The sequence below is a fragment of the Gavia stellata genome, chromosome 1 (assembly GCF_030936135.1).
Source record: "Gavia stellata isolate bGavSte3 chromosome 1, bGavSte3.hap2, whole genome shotgun sequence".
NCBI lineage: Eukaryota > Metazoa > Chordata > Aves > Gaviiformes > Gaviidae > Gavia > Gavia stellata.
Genome location: NC_082594.1, coordinates 8352193 through 8375170, shown reverse-complemented (window position 1 = coordinate 8375170; position 22978 = coordinate 8352193). Strand labels below are relative to the sequence as shown.

General features: G+C 41.2%; 1 protein-coding gene across 5 annotated transcripts; it reads left to right on the top strand.

The window, feature by feature from the left end:
- The first annotated feature begins 1204 nt into the window (after positions 1 to 1204).
- On the top strand, positions 1205 to 21598 carry PCF11 (PCF11 cleavage and polyadenylation factor subunit). 5 transcript variants are annotated; one of them, XM_059818236.1, is made up of 16 exons: positions 1205 to 1433; positions 6268 to 6393; positions 8664 to 8852; positions 9263 to 9454; positions 10291 to 11399; positions 11663 to 11852; positions 11947 to 12049; positions 12675 to 14158; positions 15508 to 15595; positions 16307 to 16426; positions 16965 to 17070; positions 17665 to 17848; positions 18328 to 18483; positions 19554 to 19646; positions 20176 to 20211; positions 20846 to 21598. In XM_059818236.1, the coding sequence occupies exons 1-16, from the start codon at positions 1245 to 1247 to the stop codon at positions 21053 to 21055; spliced, it is 4575 nt and encodes a 1524-aa protein (XP_059674219.1). In that variant the 5' UTR covers positions 1205 to 1244; the 3' UTR covers positions 21056 to 21598. The 5 variants fall into 5 exon arrangements, with proteins under 5 accessions (XP_059674219.1, XP_059674213.1, XP_059674206.1 ...); XM_059818230.1 differs by having other exon boundaries at positions 16962 to 17070; XM_059818223.1 differs by having other exon boundaries at positions 11947 to 12427; positions 12684 to 14158.
- Positions 21599 to 22978: the final 1380 nt, after the last annotated feature.

The window sequence follows — 22978 nt, the reverse complement described above, 5'->3', positions numbered from 1 at the left end:
AGAAACGCTGCTCCTGGCTGTTTTAGACCCAAGAACACTGGTGTGAGGGGTGACCAGTTAAAAGGCACAAAACTGGCAGGCACCAGAGAAGCAAGGGAGGCCAGGTCACTTGCTGAAGCAAATGAATTCCCGTCCCGGATCACCTGGCACCAAGCGGCGCGCTGGCACCCCCGGGTCACACCGGCCCTCCCCGCTCCGTGTGGCACAACCACCCCGGAAGGGGACAGGGCCGCGTTTCGCTGACGGGCCTACGTGAGCGCTGCGGCCTGTACTGGTACGACTCGCTTCGCTGGAGCGAGTGGTTTCTCTGGTACGGGACTGCCGGCAGACACGGCTCCCCGCTCCCCCGGTGCCAAGGGGCCGTTCCCCGGGGGGTTGTTGGGGCTGTGTGAGGCGGTGAGGCCGCAGCCGCCCGGCAGCGCCCGTCGCTAGGCCCCCAGCCCGCCCGGGGGTAGCGGGCAACGGGGTTGCCACGCCAACGGCTCGCCCAATAGCAAGCGGGGGCCGGGGGGCGGTCAATAGCGTTGCCACTCCAACGGCTCACCCAATAGCGAGTGGTGGCCGGGGCGGCGGTTAACGGCGTTTCCATGCCAACGGCTCACCCAATAGCGAGCGGGGGCCGGGGCCGGGACGCGCAGTCAGAATCGAGGGCTTGGCGGAGGCGGGATTGCGCAGCGGCACCAAACAAAGCTCAGAGCAGTGAGGGAAGGCGGTGGGAAGAGACACAGCGGGTTAGGAGCAGGGGAGTAGGGAAACGCGACCAATTGCAAGTCGGGACGCCGGAGCGAGAGCGGGTCTTTAGCGCAGAAGCCACTCAGAGGAGAAGAAGGGCGGACTTACCCAATCGCGGACTGCTGTGGTGATTGTTGAGCCAATCGCGGGCTGAGCAGACGAGGCGCCAACCACTCAGGGCGCAGCCAGCGAACAAAAGGGGCTTTCCAAACCGCCGGCCCCTTTCCTGAGAACAATTTCACATGACGCAACGGTTGGAGGAAGAGGTTTGCGAACCGTAGCCGCCGCCGCCATTTTGTGAGCGTTGAGACTGAGTCGGCGGCGGCTGAAGGAGCAGCAGCACCGACGGCAGCACCACAGCCAGCGGGAGCCGCAGCCCGGAGGATGCGGTAGAGGAGCCCAGCGGCAGCGGCGGGGGGGGCGGCATCGCTCGGCGGCGGCGGCAGGGGATCGCGGGGAGGGGGCTCTCGGTCGGTGGGTCGGGTCCTGGAGCGGGCCCCGGTCGGAGAAGCATGTCGGCCCCAGAGAGCAGCGCTGGTAGCAGCGAGGCCCGGGAGGACGCGTGCCGCGATTACCAGTCGTCGCTGGAGGACCTGACGTTCAACAGCAAGCCGCACATCAACATGCTGACCATCCTGGCCGAGGAGAACGTGCCCTTCGCCAAGGACATCGTCTCCCTGATCGAGGCGCAAATCGCCAAGGTTTTTATATTCCACCGACTACTACTCCTACCTATACTGCTGGGGGGACTGGCCGGGGCAACGGGCTAGGGCGGCCTCGGGGGCTAGGAGGAAGGGCGTGGGGGAGATGGCCTGCTGAGGGGCGCGGGCGGAGCCGGGCAGCGGCGGGCTGGGGGGGCAGGAGGAGGAGAGTAGAGGGGACAGGGAGAGACGGTGAGGCGGAGGGTGAGAGGGCCTGAGAGACGGGAAAGGGGGCGAGAGAGAGGGAGAGGCTCCGGGGGAGGCAACGGGCCGGATGGGGTGAGGAGGCCGGGGCGGGATGGGTATAGCTGAGTTTGGGCGGGGGGGGCGGCGAGGCAGGGAGGTTCAGGGGACGTGGAGGTAGTGGAGGGGTTGGCTAATTAGGGGGTGAGCAGGGAGGGCGGAATTTGGACGGACCAGAGGGTGCCGGGGACTCGGGGTGGGGAGCGCCCCGGCCGGGGCAGTGGGGAGAGGGCCAGGAGGCTGGGGTCGCTGTGGGGGAAGCAGACGGAGGGCAGCGTGGCTTAGGTGGGATCAGGGAGCACGGGGCGAGGCGTGGGGGGCTCCTCCTTGCATCGCTAAGCTTAAGGCTGCTGCTTCTACTCTCCACCCCATAGGGAGCAGGGGACTCGAGGGAGGGGAACAGCCCCCACACCACCCCCTGTTCGTAGTAGGGGAGGGTTTGGGACTCGCCCCACCAAAAGCTCTGGGAGGGCAGCGTGGCTCGCGATTTAAGCCCCGTGTAAATATCAGACACAACATGGCGGCCTGGCAGTGACTGGGCAGCAGCACCTCGCCCTTGTAGCTGGGTTTTCCCCCTACATGGAGGCAGTATTCAGTGTCTCGAATCTGGTGTCTAAACCCTTGCGTTTAGCGATTTTGATAGTAGATTAACATTGCGATCATTAGAGAGGGCCTGGCTGGGAGATTTTGTGGAGGGTTGGGTTTTTTTGGGGGGGATAGTTTAAAGGAATGAAAATAAGGTTAAGTTTATAGTATGCAAATTGTCTACTTCTGAAGGGCTAAATATCATGATTTTTAAGTATAAGTTAAGATAAGGCTCTTTTCCCAGTGCTGTCCCTGTGAGATACTAATTTGGGGGGGGTGGGCACCCTTATCTTACAGAAAAGTTTGTGGGTGAAGGGTGATCATCTGCTCCGGTTAGAGAAGTGTGTGTGGTGGCAAGGGAGTTTGTTTTGCTCTGCCTGATTAGAAAAAATTATGTGGGCTTGGGATAATCTGTTTGGATTTCAGGTGATCTGTGCCCTGAGTAATGCTAGTGTTGTGTGCATATTTATTTTGGCTAGAGAAGTTTATTGGTTGAGGATGGGGAAGAAGAAATTCTCCCTGACGATAGAAACTGCAGCAGCCTGTAGGATCCTAACATGGCGTCTGAAAGGCACATGATATAAAAAGAAGGGAAAGAGGAGGCTCCCTTTGAGCCCAACCCAGGCAGTTGCTGACATCAGTCAGCCACAGCACGTGGATGGGGGTTTACAGCACCTTTTTAACAAGAGCATTTTGTAAGAAAAGGGTGGTTCTTTCAATCCCACCCCCTGTTCTTGCCAGTCACCCCTCCCCCGTTGTTTCCCTTGCTCCCTCTGATCTCAGGTGTTCAAAGGCTTTTTTCCTTTGGCTTTAAATCGTGGTTTATAATGGTGAGAATTGTACTATCTAACGATGGGGAGGGAAGGATCTCTTAAGTTATTAAATCTATCTTTCTATCAATGCAGGATGGCTTTTTAGTGTTCCACAGACCTCTTCCAGTCTAGTTTTAAATGCTGCCAGTGGCTGAGTTTTGCCATTCCTTGGGGAGGTGACCTCATAATCGAATAGATCTCACCATTATATCTCCTAAAGGGCAGTGGATGTGTATAAAATGATTTGTGATAAATATCAATGCTGTCAAATTTTTTTTCTTCATTTCTGGGTGATTTGGAGCCTGCCCTGAAGTGTGTTTTTTTAAAAGATGTCTTAAATCCTGTATCAATGGTTAGTTTTGCCTAGTTACTGTTTGTGACTGTGGTTTGTTCAAGGCAAGTTTTTAGTTGTTTCTGGGAAAGTGATCTCCTTTACTAAGCCACTTTTAAAAAGTGTTGCCTGGAGACAGTTTGTTTAGTGTAAAACTTGAGTGGTCTGCTTTACAATTTAATAAATGGTTCTGAAATGTGTGACTGGTATTATAAAATTTGTGAATAAAAAGTGTGAAATATGTATTTGTCTTTTTATTTACCATTGTATAGTGCAGAATTTGTTTCCAAGACCCATTTTGTATACAAGGTTGTTTTTTTAAACAAATTTTTGCACAAGTTTGTGACTTGGGGTTCAATTGCCAGATATGATTTTGAACTTGAAATCTTCTAGGAAACTAATAAAAAAGAGCCACACATTTCCAACAATAGCTTTCCTACATTATTTGAAGGAACAGTGGGAATTCTGTAATGAAGTCTTTAATATTATGCTGATGAGCTCAGAGTTAGTGGTGTTCTGTGTTCTGGTGATTATGCGGCGCCTCCCTGCCTTTTGGTTAGTGTCATGTGGGCATCTTTCGTGCTAGGGGATACTGTATAGACCGCCTGGAAACAAAATACATTCAAGTCTGGGATTCCCTTTTGTGGTTATTGGAATATGTGCTAGATACCTTGACATAATAAACATTTCCAGAAGAGAAGACTTAAATATTCCAACCATATTTAAGTCATGGTTCTTTAAAATGTGTCACCTGAGTAGCTTATGTTTGAAGCAGGGTACGCTGCTAAGCTGCTAATTCTGTGCCATAGTTAGAAGTAGGCTTCCTTACTAGATTACGGTGCTTCCATGTATGATTACTTTTAACAGTCTGATGCATAATGAAAGTGACAGTTAAACTTGTTACAGTGCCTTTGCTACTAAATGACTCCCCAGCGTCTCAAACTTGAAGCTTAGCTGAGTATAGTGAGCTATTTCCATACACTGGTGAAATGGAAGAATATAACATACCATGTCAGTAGCTCTTGGGCATAGGTGCTTCTGAGGCAGCTCTTTGTTTCCCTAACAGCTGACTTTAAAAGTCAGAAATGGTGCACTGTCATTTTTTTATGAAGGAAGGCATTCAGAACTTAGAGTGGTGTTTTTAATGTGCCATTGTGCAGGCTCCTTTAAAGAAGAAACCAGTATTCTACAGTCATTTTAATACTAAGTAGCCGTAGACCCACAGTCTTTGATTTCTGAGACTAGAGATGCCTTTGTTCTAACACTGTTGCATATTAGCTTGTTTACAGCTCAGTATTATGTCATGGTGTAAGATAGGCTTTTAATGTGCTGCAGTTAGTTTTAGCTAACTTAACTCCATTTTTCTGTCTTTTTATGTATAAAATACACTACCTGCCTGTTACTACTCCTTTCAATATGCTCAAAGGCAGTGACCCCTCCCGCCCCCAACTAACAAGGCATTCTACCCTCTTCAATATTAACTTTCAGGTCATGGTAAATTCATACACATTTAAGGGCAAGGAAACATTGTGATTTACCCATATAAAAGTATTGTTGACTCAGTGCCCTTCTGTGAACCACCTTAAAGGGAAAGGAATTAAATCTAAAATTGTAAAGCAAGAGCACTTCCACACACTTGTCTGGACAATGGGGCTGCGAAGTAAGGTGTCGTTAATTAACCTACTAGCCTATCCTGTTTAAAATGAGCAGTGAGTGTAGTTATTCTGGTTTTATCCTGAGCCTACTGGATGGTGAATGGGACTTACTACGAGTGGATGCTCTTCGAAAGGGATCACGGTCAATGTTGTCTTTCATGTTGCCCTCTGCAAGTCTCTGTACTTGCTGATGTTTTCTGGAACTTTGCTGTGCCTTCTGCTTTGTGAAAGCCAATGGTGGGCGTTAAAATCACCTTGATTTGGGCCAGTAGTGCTTTGTGTACCTTAGAAGTTGCTCTAGCGGTCCAGCGTCACCACAATTCTATCGCACAAACTTGCTACAAGTTTTGAAAATGGATTTAAAAAAAAAAAAAACAACAAAAACCAAGGTGCCTCTTGTAGCAAAGATGTGTCCAGAGTTTGAAGACTCCCTTCTGTGAAAATCGTGGTTGCAGTTCCTGAGCTTGTCTGTGCATTTACCCGGTCGACTAGATGATTGAGTTTTGTCTGGATTTTGAACTTTGTTCTGACTGTGCATTTTTGCATGCACTCTGGAAATCTGAACTGTCACTATCTACAAGTGCCAAGAGAGAATGGGACTCCTTGCTCCGTCCGTTTGGATTACAATTAAATAGTTACGACTTACTCTGCGTGTAGTTTATGAAAAGACTGTGATACTCGACACATGGTCTACGGCTACAGAAGTTCACTAATTTGGGCTATTTGCCAGAAGTCTGATTTGTGTTCTGTGAAATCCAGAAAAACAAGCATTCAGGAGGTTTGAATTATGAACTATTTTTTGGAAGTTCCTTGAAGTGCTAACGATGGTTTTCTGCTAATTTAAAGTTACTTTCTCAAGTGGGCTTTGAAAGGTTACACTCAGTACACTAGCGGCAATAGTGTCTTGTGAGCTTCTTTTTTCTTCCCTTTTTTTTTTTGCCTTTTTCCAAAGCTTTGATACGCAAACAAAATAACCTAAGGTGTTCCTTTTTTGTGTGATAGACCCACTGCGTTATACTTTGAACTGAGCTATTGATGTTCCAGATTAAGTTTTTGTATAAACAAAAAATCCCAAGCCAAATCCCTTGGTGTTTAGTGGCAACCAAAAAGAGAGGTCTGTATTTCTGGGATTGGTAATCCCTTTATTTAAAAAGCTTAAAATATGTTTTTGTTGTACTAAACTTCTCAGTTTCTTCTTATTACTCCAGGCTCCTGCATCAGAGAAGCTCCCTGTTATGTACCTTATGGATTCCATTGTCAAGAATGTGGGAAGAGAATATCTTACTGCATTTACTAAAAACCTAGTTGCAACATTTATTTGTGTATTTGAAAAGGTATATACACTTTCAGAAAAGTTCTGTATTCTAAGCAAAACTTGTTCCTGGTAAAATAAATACATGCTTTCGGTTTTGGGTTTTCTTGGGTGGTGAACGGATACAAGTTGATTGTTTTTTATAAATCTCAGTACTGTATCTATGCTGTGGTAGATTATTCCTGCTGCTATCAAGCATGTAAGTGACATGTTAGCTGAAAGATGCAAAGACTTACTTAATTTAATTTGCTTCATAAATGTCTGTAATTTTCCTATCCAGGCAAGATTTTACTAACAGTATTTTCATTACCGATTGCTTACCTGGATGGACTTTTTGTAATGTATAGACCAATTAATTATGAATTGTTGGTTTATTTTTAAGTTAGTAAATAGTCTTTATGCCAAGAATAGACTGAGAATCAGTTTCTTGTGGATTTCTCAGAGCTTCTCCCTCCTGTAGTTAGATTTGTCTGATTGATTTCATTAGTGATGTGCAAAATGAGTGCTTAAACTTTGAAGAGTGAATAGCACTGACACCTGATACCTGGTGATCTCTGATTAGGAAAAGATGCTAGGGGGGGAAAGGGTTTTAGAATTTATTGCTATATTACATTACAAATATGTGTTTTAATGTCATTCAACATTGAAAACTGCTGCCATATCTTTTAATTTTTGCTCTTAATCTTTAAACCCAGTGAAGTAATTGTGCTTATTCCGCAGTGAGAAAGGCAAATCAAAGTCCGGTTTTTGAAAGGCTGGACTTGAATGGGTTTAAGCTGCATCAGAAATGAAGGGTTAACTTCTGTGGTTTCCTGTATGGTATAAGAAAGTGGCATCTCATATGAATGAGATGAATGGAGCTTTGGCGTATTTATTTATCATTACATATCAGCGAGGATCTGAGATCCCAGTATGCTTTATATACGGTTTTCAGATGTAAAATGCATGGTGAAGTAAGGAATAGATTGTAGTAAGGACCATAGAAGATGTAAACTCCTGTGTGTAGAGTAGATAGATAGGTAGACACTTGTTTTTTCAGAATTAAATTGTGAATGTTTTTTACTGAGTTTCATTTAATGTTGCAGCTGAAGCTCTGGATAATAACTAATTTTCAGAGTTTTATAGGTTAACTGTCTACTAAGCTAACTAGAACTATTTAATTAATGTTTATAAATTAAATCTGTAAGGTGGCAGTCACTTCTAATAGCTTAATTGGTTGTGTTAAAAGTGCAAGTAGAATTCCAGCACTGACATTTTACAAATTTTGTTTTATCAGTAAATGGTCACTAAGGTACCTTTAGACCTTTGAAGTCAGAAATTTTGCTCAGTCATTTCTGCACCTTTGCAGTGAACTTCATACCCCCCTAATAGCTAAGTATGAATTATTTTTATTGAAGTCACTGCTGCTCCCTGGAAGAACCTCCGAACTTTCCAGACTATTCTGTGTCTTGCTGTAACATCTTAAAAATAGAACTGCAGCAAAACCCATCTATATAGTCAATACCTAATGACTGAATTGGGATATTGACATTAGAACAGCTGCATATGTTTTGTCCTCCAATATTTTTCATTTATTGTTTAATTGAACAACTCACGTTATGAGATGAACTAGATTTTGCTTTACTGTAAATTTCTAACTTAGCTGTCATAATCCAAACTAAATGTTTGTGAAGAGATAAAATGGGCACTGGTCCTACAAGTATGCTTGATCAGTGGCTCACAGATGGGTCTAATTTTGCAGCTGAACTGAAATATAACTGACTTCATTTTAGCTAATACCCTGTTGTTGCATTTGTTGGGAAAAAAAAACAACCCTTCAGTCACCAAACAGCTGAGCAAAACACCTTTTCTGTTCACAAAGTTTGTTGTTTCTTGATCTGTTTGTCATTGTTACATTCCATTCAGCACAAACACTTGAATAATGTATTGTCTCAGAGGCTGTTGCCTTTCAATATTTTTGTTACTGTATTTTTTCCACAGAAATTGGGCAAATAAAATGAGAATTTTGGTAATGGAAAAGTTGAAAGAAAATTCTCAGAGAATGGTAATACACAATAAAACCTTCAAATGGCCTTGGAACAGCATTTCCACATTTGAGCTTCTGTTAGTGATTCCGTTGGTACAGATGTATGGTCTGCACTGCTTATACATTCTGTATAGCAAGTTCAATGTGTTAAAATGGCAAACTGTTGATAGAAATAGGAAATAAATGAAATCTTAAGTTCTACAGAAAAGTTTAAGAAATTGTTTTATATTAACTTAACAAGCCATAGAATTGTTTTATTGTTTTAGGTGGATGAAAATACTAGGAAAAGTTTATTTAAATTACGCTCCACATGGGATGATATTTTTCCTTTGAAGAAACTATATGCACTTGATGTCAGAGTCAACTCATTAGATCCTGCTTGGCCAATTAAACCTCTGCCCCCAAATGTGAATACTTCTAGCATCCATGTGAATCCTAAGTTTTTAAATAAATCGGTAAGTTTTTATGCCTACTGTATGAACAGATGGTAATACGTGTAGTTTTCATTGTTTGTATGCTGCTTTTTGACAATTTAGTACCTTAAGAGTGAAGCATCTGGCATTTGTAGACAGGTAAGAGGAACTTCCGAATTCAGATTATTTGATGGATTTGGTTTTTATATTTCAAAACTGTATCTAGATTTTGGAATGTTGATGAATTTATATTGAATGACCTACACCTGTCACAGCAGGCAAATTCTAGAGGCAAAAGTTTTGAATTGTTTTAGTTATATTTTGCATTAAAAATGCAATTTATAACTGCTATACAAACTAAGTCCCAGTACTGTATTATGACAACAGTTAAAGGGGATGGAGTTAGTTGATTCCATCAGGATTTTAAATAACTTTTTTTGTTCTGTTTTTAGCCAGAGGAATCTACTGCACCTACCTCTGCTGTCACTTCTGGTGCCTCTACTCCTCCAGCTGTTCCTGAAATACAAAAGAATTTGACACAGGAGCAACTGATAAGGCAGCAATTGCTTGCAAAGCAAAAGCAGTTGTTAGAACTTCAGCAAAAAAAATTAGAGCTGGAGCTGGAACAGACTAAAGCACAGTTGGTGAGTAGGGTAGTTGATGAAACTTACAGTTGGGTCTCACTTTCTTTTGGACAGTACTTGGCTATACTGGTAACTGCAGTACATGATTTTTTCCTCATGTTAGGCAAGTGTAGCTATTTTAGGACTAGAGCAATGCAAGTTGATTTTGGGTTCCTGAGCAGTGTTTGTTACCTAAAATCCTTAAGAATTACACTCAAAATAGAGGTGAAAAAAAAGTTAAGTTCTTGGTTTTTTGTTTTTAACTTCTCTCCAAAATGATGCCTGCCTATTCCCCCTCTTCTTGTGGCTCACAGCAAACCAGGCTTTATCAGATATATCTGCTCTTACAGAACAAGGAAGCCTGATTGTGGGAAATAAAGTCAGTTTCATCATCAGGTCAGGTTGGTTTGATGCCACCATCTGAAGGTCGTGGTTAAGCTGTATTGTTTTACATTTGTAATTGAAAGTCTTGCTACGTTGACAGTTGATAGCAAAATAAAGGATCTTTGAAGTGTAGAAATATGAAAATTATGTCAGATACTTGCCATCTTAGTTGCCTTCAGCATGTGGAATATAGAAAAACTAATGCTGTAATGAGAACATGTGCCTAAGTTACATATTTTGCAGTATTGACTTTGTAGTACTGATTTTGTGTTATATTTTAATTTGATCTTTTGTAATAGTACTGCATTATTTTAACGCTCGTAATTAGCAATTAATGGGTCATTTTCAGTTAAATGGCTGAATATCATAACTGTCAAGACATTTCTATTTATAGTTTTGGTTTTGAGACAAAGTACAACCATCTCTGGGTAGTTGGGTCATGCAGATTAATGCTGGATTTTTTCCTGTTTCAGGCTGTATCTCTTAGTGTTCAGCAAGGATCATCTACTATAGCTTCAGTTCCAGCACCTTCCAAGCAACACATGTCTCCCACACCTCATATGACAGTTAAACCACCTCATCAGACTGCTGTGCAATCCGAAAAAAACAAACCATCCCCCAGTCCTCCACTTCATGATATCAAAATAGTAAATAGGGATCCTCGACTTAATAGGATGGCTCAACATTCTTCTCATGCAAAAGATCAATCTCATAGGAAAGAATTTGCACCGAACACGACCAGTCAGTCTGATGCCAAGGCAAGCAAAACAACACAGGCTGAAAAACAAAACTCAACGAAGCAAGAAAAATTGAAAGCAAGTGAAAAAACACAGAAGAAAGAACTTGACCAGTCAGAAGCAAAATCTAAATCACCATCCCCTTTAAAGAATAAGCTACCCAATACAAAAGATACTAAAACACAGGAATGTGAAAGCACAAAAGTACCTGAAATTAGTAAGCGGGATCCAAGACTGAAAAGACATCTTCAAGATAAGTCAGAGGGCAAAGAGGAGGACGTGAAAGAAAAGAGGAGAAATACAGAGAAAAAAGAAAAAGAGGAACATAAGACATGTGAACATAGACCAGTAGGCAGCAGAAATAAAGTAATTAATGGTGCTGTTCAGAAACAAGACACAACTACAGAGGAGTCAGAAAAACAGGGTGGAAAACAAGGGAGATCAAGTAGTAGAAAACGGTCACGATCACGCTCTCCTAAGGCACGGTCACCATCTACACATTCTCCAAAGAGACGAGAGAGGAGATCACCCAAAAGAAGACTTAGAAGTTTATCTCCCACTTCATCAACTCCTAAAATTGGGAAGATACGTCAGATAGGCCCTAAGCAGTCTCATGTTGAAGAAGGCACACAAGCCTCAAGAGATGAAAGAAATTCTAATAAGAGAAATGTTAAACAAGAGGTGCGAGATCCAAGGAGAGTGAAAAAAGCCCAAGAAGACAGGCCCCAAGAAACAGCAAGCCAGCATTCTACAAAAGCTGCTCCTGATCCAAAGGAGAATGCAGAAAACTGGCAAGGATCCAAATCAGCCAAGAGGTGGAAATCTGGTTGGGAAGAAAATAAAAAGTAAGTTACTATCTTTTAAACAACTTCTGTTTGAAGTCAGTGGAAATTCTACTGCTGACTTCAGTATAGTCAGCTTTGGGAAGCAATGTTCAGATAGTTAAAATTGATGTTTAACTTACTTCTACTAGTGAGATATGGAAATTATGCATACTTAGATTCTAAGGTGATAGTGATGTTTTGCCATGATCAGTTCTAATAGGATTGTAACAGTTATGTCATGAATAAAGAAGTAATCTCTATTTTAAATGTATTCTTGCTTTTAGCTCACAGCAGAATGAAGAACACCAAGCGCTTGGTAAATCCCCTCACCAAAGACACCGGGAAAACTGGCCTGCTGGTAAAGGAATTTTATCACCCCGAGCACCAAAGCAGCAGCACCGGTTAAGTGTGGATGCTAATTTACAGATTCCCAAAGAATTGACATCTGCAAGCAAGAGAGAATTACTTAAGAAGGTAATCTTCATAAATCTGTCTTGATAGAAGTGTCCTGGATATAGTTTGCTTTTCTTTTCTTTTTAGAAGTCTAAACTTTAACTTTCTATTATAGGCCAACGAACGCTTAACATCTGGTGAAATAACACAGGATGAGTTCCTTATGGTAGCTCATCAGATCCGACAGCTGTTCCAGTATCAGGAAGGAAAGCACAGATGCAATGTCTGGGATAGCCCTACAGAGGAAAAATGTGGTTTGAAAAAGAAACCTCTTCTATCGGATGCAGAATTAACATACTATGAACATAAGGCTAAACTAAAAAGAACACAAGTTCAGCATTCGTTGTCAAGGCTTGATCTGTTGGATCCTGATGATATTTTGGATTATCATTTGCCTGATGCACTGCTTTCCGGAATAGAATGTGAGCAAGCAAAAGCCAAGCGTGGAGTACAGTTTGACAGAAAAGAACCGTTTGGAGAAAGATCAAGGAGACACTCTCCTGTAAGTGGCACTAACAGACCTTTTGCTGATAACCTCTCACCGCTAGAGAGTCGACGAAGACTTGAGGAACAAAATGCTACTAAAGGAGCAAGAGGTTCTAAGAACTTTGATCCTTACGACAGCTGGGGAGAATCAGATGAGTTTAGAGATGCTCTCAGACAGCAGGGGAAAAGCACAGCAGAATTCCAGAAAATAGATGGTGATGCAATCTGCAGATTTGATAATCGTGAGGAAAGACAGCTTCTTGGGCAAGCTGGTAAGTGGTTTTGCTTTATTTTACAGCTGTTAAACATTCACTAATATGTTGCCAATTATTTATCTGGTTTGTTCTGGTTTTTTAGGTGTTCGAGAGGAACCAAGATCACCGTTCAGCGAACGTTTCAAAAGAGCTAGGTATGAAGATCCAGAGAAGGCACCATTTCCGGAAAGTCCAGGATCAAGATTTGGAGGCATTGAAGCAAAGCAGAGGATAAGTGCACTAATGGAAGACAGACCTCTATTTGATGGCTCTCCTAGACCGGCTGCTGCAAGGGTTGGGGTAGATGGACAAGGAAGTCCTTTTGTTGATGGTCCTGCTGCTGGTTCAAGTTCCAGAATTGATGGGCCACCTGGACAGGCTGCTATGAGATTTGAGGGGCCTTTGGTGGGTGCAGGTGCATCTCAGTTTGATGGACCACTGGCAGGAGCAGGAGGAGCTGGGGCCCTAAGATTTGATGGGCCACCAGGGCAGCTGGCAGGGGCCCTGAGGTTTGAAGGACCCCCAGGACAGGTTGGTGGAGGAGGTCCACTGAGGTTTGAGGGACCTCTTGGGCAGATAGGTGGGCCTTTGCGGTTCGAGGGGCCTGCAGGTGGTCCTAGATTTGAAGGACCTGGAGTTGGTCTCAGGTTTGAGGGTCCCCGTGGTCAGCCTTCAGGTGGTCTCAGGTTTGAGGGACCTCATGGTCAACCTATGGGGCCTCGAGGTCAACCAGGGGGTGGTCTCAGGTTTGAGGGACCCCATGGTCAGCCCTTGGGGCCTCATGGTCAACCAGGGGGTGGCCTCAGGTTTGAGGGGCCACATTTACAGCCATTGGGGCCCCATAGTCAACCTGGAGGTGGCCTCAGATTTGAGGGGCCACATGGTCAGCCTATGGGGCCACATGGGCCATCAGGTGGTGGGCTCAGATTTGAGGGGCCACATGGACCATCAGGTGGTGGGCTCAGATTGGAAGGACCACATGGTCAGCCAGGTGTAGGTCCTAGGTTGATTGATGGACCAGTACACCAGGGAGCTGGTGGACTTAGATTTGATGGTCCTCTGGGTCGGGCCGGTCCAAGATTTGATGGTTGTCATGCAGCTGGATTTGATGGTCAGCCTGGACAGCTGTCTCTTTTGCAAAGATTTGATGGAATTCATGGACAGCCTGGTCCAAGATTTGAAAGGGCGCCTGGCCAACAGGCGCAACCACGATTTGATACAGCCATACCTCAAAGATTTGATGGACCTCACCAGCCAGCCTCTAGATTCGACTTGCCCCTTGGCCTTCAAGGTGCACGATTCGAAAATGTAGCTAACCATCCTGCCTCAAGACTAGAAATGTCACCATACGGACAAGGTGGTCCATTTGTCGAACATCCCGGCCAGGCATACAATGGACCATCTCATGGGATGCAGTTCCAGAGGCCTGATATATTTGATGGTTCACCTGGACCAAATTTCAATGGGCCAGCTGGCCCAGGAGCACAGAATTTCCCATTGAGAGCAGCTGGACATTACTTTGATGAAAAGAGTCTTCAGGGTCCTCAATATGGGAACTTCAATAATATGCCAATGGGAAGTAATCAGGTAAGAACTGATTGTGTTAAATGGTTTGCTTGCAGAAGTATTTTTGTGTAGAGAATTAGCAGGTTTTCTTCCTCTAAAAATTGAAGATTTTTCTGAAGAGCTGGCAGACTGGGAGCCAGTTTCAAGCTTAAAAAAGTTACCCGTCTAAAGTAGTTTCTAGATAATTTAAGCAGGACATGCACTGCTATTTTTCAAGAATTAAACAAAATAGTGAACCTTTACAGTCACTTTGTAGCTCAGAATACAACAGTGAAATTAGTATTTTTAACTTGAAAACAAAACTAGGTAATTGGAAGCCTGTGGTGGTGTCATTAAACTTGCACAAAAGTGAATTCTATATAAAGCATGAAAGATAATGTAAGTGAACATACATGATCCATTTTTCTAAGAGGTGTAGGATTAGAATGGACCAAAATAATTCTGTTGTCTTTTTGCAGCTGTTAGCACTGGTGACAAGCCAGTTTTAGAGATACCCGTAACTTGGGGGAATTGAGAAAGATAAGGACATTGTTGAACTACAGTCTTTTAAAATCATCTCGGCACCAGCATGCTTTATGAGTTCAGTTGTCTTTGCTGTTGCCTGTTGGAAATGCACTCTTCAAAAGAGGAAAAGGATACTGTACATCAGTGAAAATGATGTCATTTGTTTTAGTAGGTCAGAGATTTTAGAGGGTGTTTCTCAGTTGGGAGATAATAATTGAACACGAAGAGTTAACTGATCGAACTAAAGCAGGTAGTGTGTCCTGCTGATCTCTAATGGGATAAAATTTTAAACAATTTAAACTTTTTTGTAAATCCAGAAAGCAGTCAGTTAGGAGACACCCCCCCCTTTTTATTAACAAGTGTGTTATAAAAACCGTTCTTCTATCTGAAGCTTACTGTAGCTCGTTTGCTGAAAAATCCTGCTTTCAAGATGTGTTTTGTATAGGGGATGCTATTTCAGTTCTAAGATAAGAACAAATAGTGGCATTTGTTAATAGACATTTAAGAGTTTCTCAAATTTCTTTCTGATGAGCTCTGTTTTGGTGAACAGGAACAATTTAAAAAGGGAGTACTATGTTTGGAAAATGTGATTGAAGGCTTGATAGGTAGAAGAAATTTTTTTTAGCTTAAATGTTAGGCAAAATGAGTATGTGTTCTGAAATTCTTCTAGTGGGAAATGAAAATGAGGGAAATGTTGTGTAGTCATTTGTGGACCTTTCAATAACAAACTCACATGGGTCACTCCTGGAAGGAGTTTAATATATATGAAGTTATTGAAAAATGCCTAGAAGTTAAATGTACTTTTTTAATTTTATCATTATAATCACCTTGTTATACAAAAAATACTTCAATGTTTCCTTTCACAGGTTTCTCTCATGTCTGCTCAACCAGGGCCTTATGGCCAAGGTCAACAGTATTTGCCAAATCCTGGAAGTTTTGTTCAGAATCCTGCAGGTGCGTAACAAAATAATTAACTTCCTTTTATTTCTTTTGGATTGTTCTGTTTGTTAGTGGCCACAAAAATTACCATATTGTAATGTCCTGGTGTACTAGGTCTGTGTGGACTAAGGGAAGCCTCCTGAGTGAGGTGGCCATAGATATGGTTTCTGTAGTATCTTCATCTCTTTAGGGATTTCCCTCAAACAGTGAAGGCTTTCATTAGTTTAGTCATGTAGTTTTGATATGTAGTTGTGCTAAAAAAAAAAAATATTTTGGTCTGCTTTTCCGGGAGGTACCAGTCTGTAGGTCTGGTTTATGTTTCCCAGGGTGTGTAAGCATTCCCAGTATATGAATGGTTATTAATGAAAATCTTCTAAAAAGTCATTAATGGTTAAAGTAGGTGATGAGGTAGATTGGTCCTGGTGAAATGTTCAAGCGTAAACCGAGGAAAACACTACATTTTAATAAACAGTATCCAGTAGAAACCTGCGTATGGGCAGCCAGCTTAGGTAGTACTTCAGAATACGTTATGAAGGAAGCTGTTGCAAGGAAAGAAATCAGCCAAGGATTAGACATAAAGCAAAGAGAGTTGATAAATAATTTGAAATAAAAAATGGAAGAAACAGGAGGCAGAAGGGAAAGTGTGTTGTGGAACACACTGATAAAAGTGAAGTAAATTTCTGATGCTAACCTTTTGTCTCCTTGCATGTCAATGTTTTTCCCTAGGAGCCCTTCCACATTCATATCCTGATAACCACCTCGGACAGCTTGATGTCAATGAATTGTTTGCTAAACTGCTGTCAACAGGGATCCTCAAACTGTCAAAAACTGATTCCACTTCAGCACGTATGTAGATCGATTACATTCTAACTACTGTTTATCCACAGCTGAAGTGTAAAGCTACATATAAGAACTTTTGTGAATTCCTGCATGTTTTTTTAAACTGAACTGTGTTTTTAGGAAGGAATTTAGTGCATGTGATGGGGTGAATTCATAGTATCTTGTTTAATTTGTAGACTTCAGCTATCCAGAGCAGTCAATTTTGTCTTTGGTGCTGTGCATCGGTAACTTGTTCTTGGTTATAATCAGATTCTTGTCAGTTTCTGAAATACTTCTGTGTCTCTGAAGACTGAATTTTAATGCCAAGGACTGAGGTGAAATACTCTTTTCCTAAATTGAAATTCCGAGTAACTTACAGTATCTTGTATGCTTTTTTAAAAATGCTGTTAGAAGATGACCAACTTAGGTATTACACACTTGTATTTTAGCATAGTCAGATTGTATTTATTAATACTTGAATAAAAATAACTTTCAGGAGCACATAATTTCTTTCTGATGATGTACTGAAATTTTGATCAAATGGTATCTTTATGCTTTCTAGAAGTGAATGAAACATCAGCCCAGCCAGCTGCTGAAGAGGAAGATGATGACCAGAATGAAGATCAAAATGTTCCAGACCTCACTAACTTCATAGTTGAAGAACTCAGACAGTGCGTATAGTAGAATGAGTTTACAGTGCAGTAAGAGTAATGACTTACTAGTATCTAGATAGTTAATCCAAGACAGCTGAGAGCTTTGAAAAGATTATATGTTACTTGGTGATTATGAGGACCTGCAGTTTTTGATGTTAGCCTTGGAGAATTTGAGGGAGGAAAAAGAGGGAAAAATAACCTGAGAAAACTATCTTTACTCAAGTTGCATGTTGTTACCTAATCAGCAAGGTTGTGATATGTATTGAAGTCAGCGTTTCTTCCTTTGTTACTTCTAATTTTACCACCTTTGTGGTAGTTTGCAAAGCTGAGCCAAATGCAAGCGTTGCCATTTAATCCACTATTAGGTGATGAAGCTAGTAGGCATGAAAAACAACACTAGTGTGTTTCTCGTGATTGTTTGCCCATTGTTATTAGAATGTTTTAATTGTGTTATGAAAATCGGGAAGAATTTACATATATTGCATGCTTTAATCTTGCAGTAGATTCATGCTTTTCCTCTACTCTCGTGGGCATATGAAGCAACTTACTGAGAAACTCCTTACCTGTTTCTTTTCAAAGAAATGTTAAGACTTTTTTACCCCGTTTTTGTAGGCGTTATGATAGTGTTATAAATCGACTGTACACTGGAATTCAGTGTTACTCATGTGGAATGAGATTCACTACTTCACAGACAGATGTTTATGCGGATCATTTAGATTGGCATTATCGTCAGAACCGGACAGAAAAAGATGTTAGCAGAAAAATTACACACAGAAGATGGTACTACAGTTTAACAGTAAGTAATGCAGTGTGTGTCTTGATAAATTACAGGCTGGATTCTGTGTTTTACTTATGTATGTGCTGTAGGATTGCAGTTGAAATTTACGTCATCACAGGAGTTGACCTTTGGTAAACAATGATGTCTTAGATATTTCAAGTAGTTCTCAAATGCCTGTCAAAACACAAAAGGCAATTATATGATGAACAATACACAGTTCGAAGCTATTGTGGTACTGTTCTGATCGCACTGAGAATGGAATGGAAATTGAAGGATAGGGGTCTTTCTGGAAAAAATGTTTTTAGAACTGAGGAAGCGTGCGCTGTGCTGATGGTGCATGTGAGGAGTATTTCAGTTTTAATGAAGATTTAATGAAGTTTTAATGAGATTCATTACATATGGTACTTTTGGGATGTCTTTTTTCTCCCAAGATGTATTTTTTAAACATTTCTGGTTATTTGTCAGTGTCTGAGTGTGAATGAAAACTTTTTCATTAGGACTGGATTGAATTTGAAGAAATAGCCGATCTAGAGGAGCGTGCAAAAAGCCAGTTTTTTGAAAAAGCTCATGAAGAAGTTGTGTTGAAGACGCAAGAAGCTGCGAAAGAGAAGGAGTTTCAGAGTGTCCCTGCTGGACCAGCCGGAGCAGTTGAGGTAAGTTTCAGCTTGCCTTTATTAGCTCAGATACTGAGAATCATCTAATACTCCAAAGAAGTTTACAGCATTCTTTCTTGCAACGGGCCGTATGTAGACTGAAGTCTTGTTCTTGGACCTTTGTGCTGCGACTTCATAGGTGGTGTATGTGTGTATGTAATGGTTGTTTCCCGGTGGCAGATGGTAGTATAAATCACCTGTAGTTCAAAAATACACCCGCTAGCATTCCATTGTTTTAGCAAAATTGAAATGGGGGAAGTGTATTAATTTACTGGATGCTTCCATATAAAGAGTAAATAGAGCAAATGAATTAGAAATGGTCCTTTGTCATTCGAATAATGATTGGGTTTACTGTGTTTTTGATACTTTTACACAGAAATTTCTTTTTCAGTAGAAGATGGGCATTAGGACAAAGAGATACCTCAACGTAACCAGTAGATCCGTATTTTGGTAGATGAATTGGTGTAGTAATCAAATACAAATGTTGGTAGAATTATAATTTAGTTTTACATGCCGAGCCTCTAAGAAGCGAGCTATCAAGCCGTGAAGGCCCTTGTTTTAATTTTAAAAAGTACCTTTTTTGCTTTCTTCTCTGAGTTGATTATTTTGCACAGAGGCACTAAAAATGTTAATAGTTAATCTAAAAGTTCTGACTTTTTAATTTGAGACTCCAGGTTAAGGGGAAGAGTGAAGATAATGCCATAAATAAAATTAATTAAATCCCTGTACAGGATTGTCTTACATGACAGTAAAACAGCATTAGATTGTTACAAAGTGTTCTGCAGAGAACTCCTAGCTAAAAGGGCAAAGCTTGCATTTTTCAAGTCACAGCAGTCTTCAAGGCCAGATGATGATCGTTGCTCAGTCTGCAAACTATGCTCAAATAATTTTTAATTAAAGTTTTCTAAAGTTACTTTTAAAGGGTGGAGGAAAGATCATGTTGTAGTCTTAATGTATTTACCTTAATTTAAAAGAACCTTATTTGACTGTTACTAGGTTCTTGAAGTTCACGTGTTCAGTAAATTGTTGCAAGAACCTCATTTATCTCTGTTACTCCAATAACTTTTCAGAGCTGTGAAATTTGCCAAGAGCAATTTGAACAGTATTGGGATGAAGAAGAGGAAGAGTGGCACCTGAAGAATGCTATCAGAGTAGACGAAAAGGTAATCTGATCTTATTTACATGTGATACTTATTTATAGTAAAAAACCCCGCAGAATTATAGAAAAAAAAAAAAAGGGGGTGGGGCAGGGGCAGGGGCAGGTGCTCTTTCTCTCCTGGAGGGATTCCCATGGTAGTTTTCCTGGCTTCCAAGTACATAAATATCTCAGCTTTTGGAAGTGCATGAATTCCTGGTATCATTAGTAGAGGCTCACTAGCCTTCCCTTATACTGCCGTGCTAAAAGAAAAATGAATGTCTCTGTATATGGGTGTAGGTATTGGTTCAATTGTTTCTGTATACAGCTGTACGCAAATACTTCCCAACAGTCTTCTCTATGATGACTTTTGTGAAATAAACATACACAAAATCTTTTCTGAGTTATATTTGACACCATACTTGGCCTGCTGCTCATACCATTGTTTTTTTTAGACAAATTGTGTGATATGTGTAAATGACACTGTTCTGTTCATAACCAGTGATCCTACTATAATATGTTTTTATGTATTTAAATGTGTAACAATTCTTTTTCAGATTTACCATCCATCTTGCTACGAAGACTACCAAAACGTAAGTGAATCCTTCATATTTTTTAAGCATTTTGCTTTCAGTTTGTTTGCTTGATCTCTGACTTTGCAGGGAGCAGATGTGTTGAGAATGTGCTCCTCGTTTCTCTTGCGTATGACTAGACAAAGGCTCAAAGGCCTTGGGCGTGGCAAGTTTGTAATACAGAATTAGCTAAGATGTATTTCTTGTTGTGATGTACAGTGACAGCTTGTGTGTCATACACAACTAAAGCAAAACCATGGTTTGAAAACACATCATGCCTTTATTGTTGAGTAATCTGCATAATCTTAGGAATTTGCGAAAACGGAGTAAATGGGTGTTGGTGTGTGTCACATTTCTAATGCTTTGGGAGTTACAGGTTCCCTGGAGATAGCAGGGGATAGTTTATGGTAATGTGTTCAGCATTTCATCCCTGCTTGGATGATACGTTTTCAAAGTAATTGTGAAAAAGTAATGCTATTAAAGAATAAATTTCTTAGGATCTTGATAAAGTACAAGTTTGGATTTTGAGTGCCTGACTATCAGCATGTTTGCATTTTGTAAAAGAGTAGAAGGGATAAAAAGCTAAAAATGGTTATTTTAATGTGCATTAATGCTACATTGGCTTTCCCATGCTACATCAACTTTCCCTTTGCAGACATCATCATTTGATTGCACACCATCTCCCAGCAAGACTCCTGTAGAAAATCCACTAAATATAATGTTGAACATTGTTAAACAAGAAACACAAGAGTCCTGTGACTCACCTAAAGTCAAGGAAGAACCTGATGACACCCCTACTGCCTGTGCAGAAGAGAGCACACCTGCATCTACAGATATTAAAACAGAACCTGAGGAGTCTGTTTAATGAACTGAGGTATAACATTTTTTTTACAGAAGAGCTGCTGTGTTAACTCTGGAAGGCAAATACTTTTTATATGAAATAAAAATGTTCAACTGAGGCAGGGCCTCAACTATTGTTTGGTTAATAAATACATTTTTGTATTTGAATTTCTTATTGCCTGCACAGTTTCAGGTGTCATTGTGTGAAAGTTCTGTAGATGCGTGAAAATTTAATGGAATGAAACGGTATATGTAAAAATGTACAATTTTCACTTGTGGAAATGTAAATTATAAATAAAAGATATTTTTGCTATATATGGAGTGTAATGTTTATGCACACCATCAAATGAAGACAGTGTTTCTGTACTTTTTTTCAGTTTAAATGGAATTAAAAAGAACTTTTGCTCAATAAGATTCAGAAAAATGAAAGCAAATAACTTCCTTCAGTTACCCATAGGTGGGTTATCAAGGGAAGCAGTGCAGGAACTTCTCAGACAGACAACCCTGGATTTCTTTTCTTTTTAAACTTAATTGAACAAACTTACATATCCAGATATTTAAAAAAAAAAAAAAAACAAAAAACACACCACCAAACCAAAAAAACCCACCCCAAAAGACAGTTCTGGGTAGAAGGGGAAAATTTAACAAACCAACTGGAGTGCTTGATTGTGAACACAAGTGCCAATAAACAATTAACAAACCAGGATGCCTGGTAGTTAAGACATTTTTAATGATATTTTTTTTCCATTAGTCAAACACATAAGAATTTAATACAGCTGAACAAACTTTTCTTTACAGGGGGGAATGAATGTACGAATGCTCATTTGAAACATATGATTAACATTTTTTTTTTGTTGCTTTTGACTGGACTTAGATGGCAAACCAGATATCCTGAGATGTTAATATTTCTTAAATGTAATAAATAAAATTAAGCATATATTTGTGTGAGTCTATTCCTTTCAGTATTGGGTTTGTGTAGCTGGCACATTTGTGGGATTGGAAATAAATAAGCATACAATTGTGTGTCTTAGGACAATATGCATTTAATGTTCACTCTGCCATGTGTATAGTGCATATTTTGAAAGCTGCTGGGAGCAAGACAGTCAAAAAGCAGTGTCACAGTCCTAGTGTATTACTCTTGCAGTGAGGATGGTTGGGAGATCAGAATTCACCCTCAGTGTATGATGTGAGTAGAAATAACCAGCTGTGAAGGTGATTCTGCTCTTGGCTGCACTTCTTCCAATCTTCACAACCAGGCTTCAAGTGGTTTTTAAGATGTAAATAATTCCTTGACTCTCATATTAAGGTTGTAGCTATAATTGTGGGTGTGCCCTGTCCTAGATGTCAACCTTAAAAAATACCTTTCAATTAGAGAAAGTCTAGAGGAACAACAACGATGGATTGACCAGGGTAAGTCAGGCCATGCGGTGTGTGCGGCTGCTGGCTGTGCTGCGGGCCGGTACCGCAGTGTTACTTGTTGCAACTTCTTCCTGGAACAGGCTGTAGCCTTGGCCCAACTGACACTTTGTGTCCTGAAATACTGTGAACTTCCCCTAAACCCTACAAACTGAAATGCGGAGGAGACTGAGCAGAGGTGTGATGTCTTTAAATATGTAGAAGGCTGTTAGAAAAAGGGAACAGATTGCTCTGTCTAGTAGGGATAGAAGAAAAAGGGACCTATACGTTGTAGCAGGAGGATTTATGGCAACTTTCTAATGACAAGGACAGTTAAACTGTTACTGGACCTTACTTGGTCTGTGTAATTATCAATGCACACCTGTAAATCCGATTGGGAAGGTTTCATCCTGCCTGGAAGCAGGACCCTGGGAATGCAGGGTGCTTTTTTTTGCCCCACCAAAGGAACCCATCTTCCCTGCAGGGCACCAGCTGGGTTTGGCTAAGGGGGTGAGGAGCAGGACTAGGTAACTGCAGGGAAAAAACATCCCCT

Excerpts from the sequence above, each read along its gene's own strand:
- PCF11 (XM_059818210.1), top strand. The coding sequence starts at position 1,245 with ATGTCGGCCCCAGAGAGCAGCGCTGGTAGCAGCGAGGCCCGGGAGGAC. Across the intron at positions 16,427-16,961 it reads AACTGATTCCACTTCAGCAC|AAGTGAATGAAACATCAGCC; the intron begins GTATGTAGATCG and ends TATGCTTTCTAG. Across the intron at positions 19,647-20,175 it reads CTATCAGAGTAGACGAAAAG|ATTTACCATCCATCTTGCTA; the intron begins GTAATCTGATCT and ends ATTCTTTTTCAG.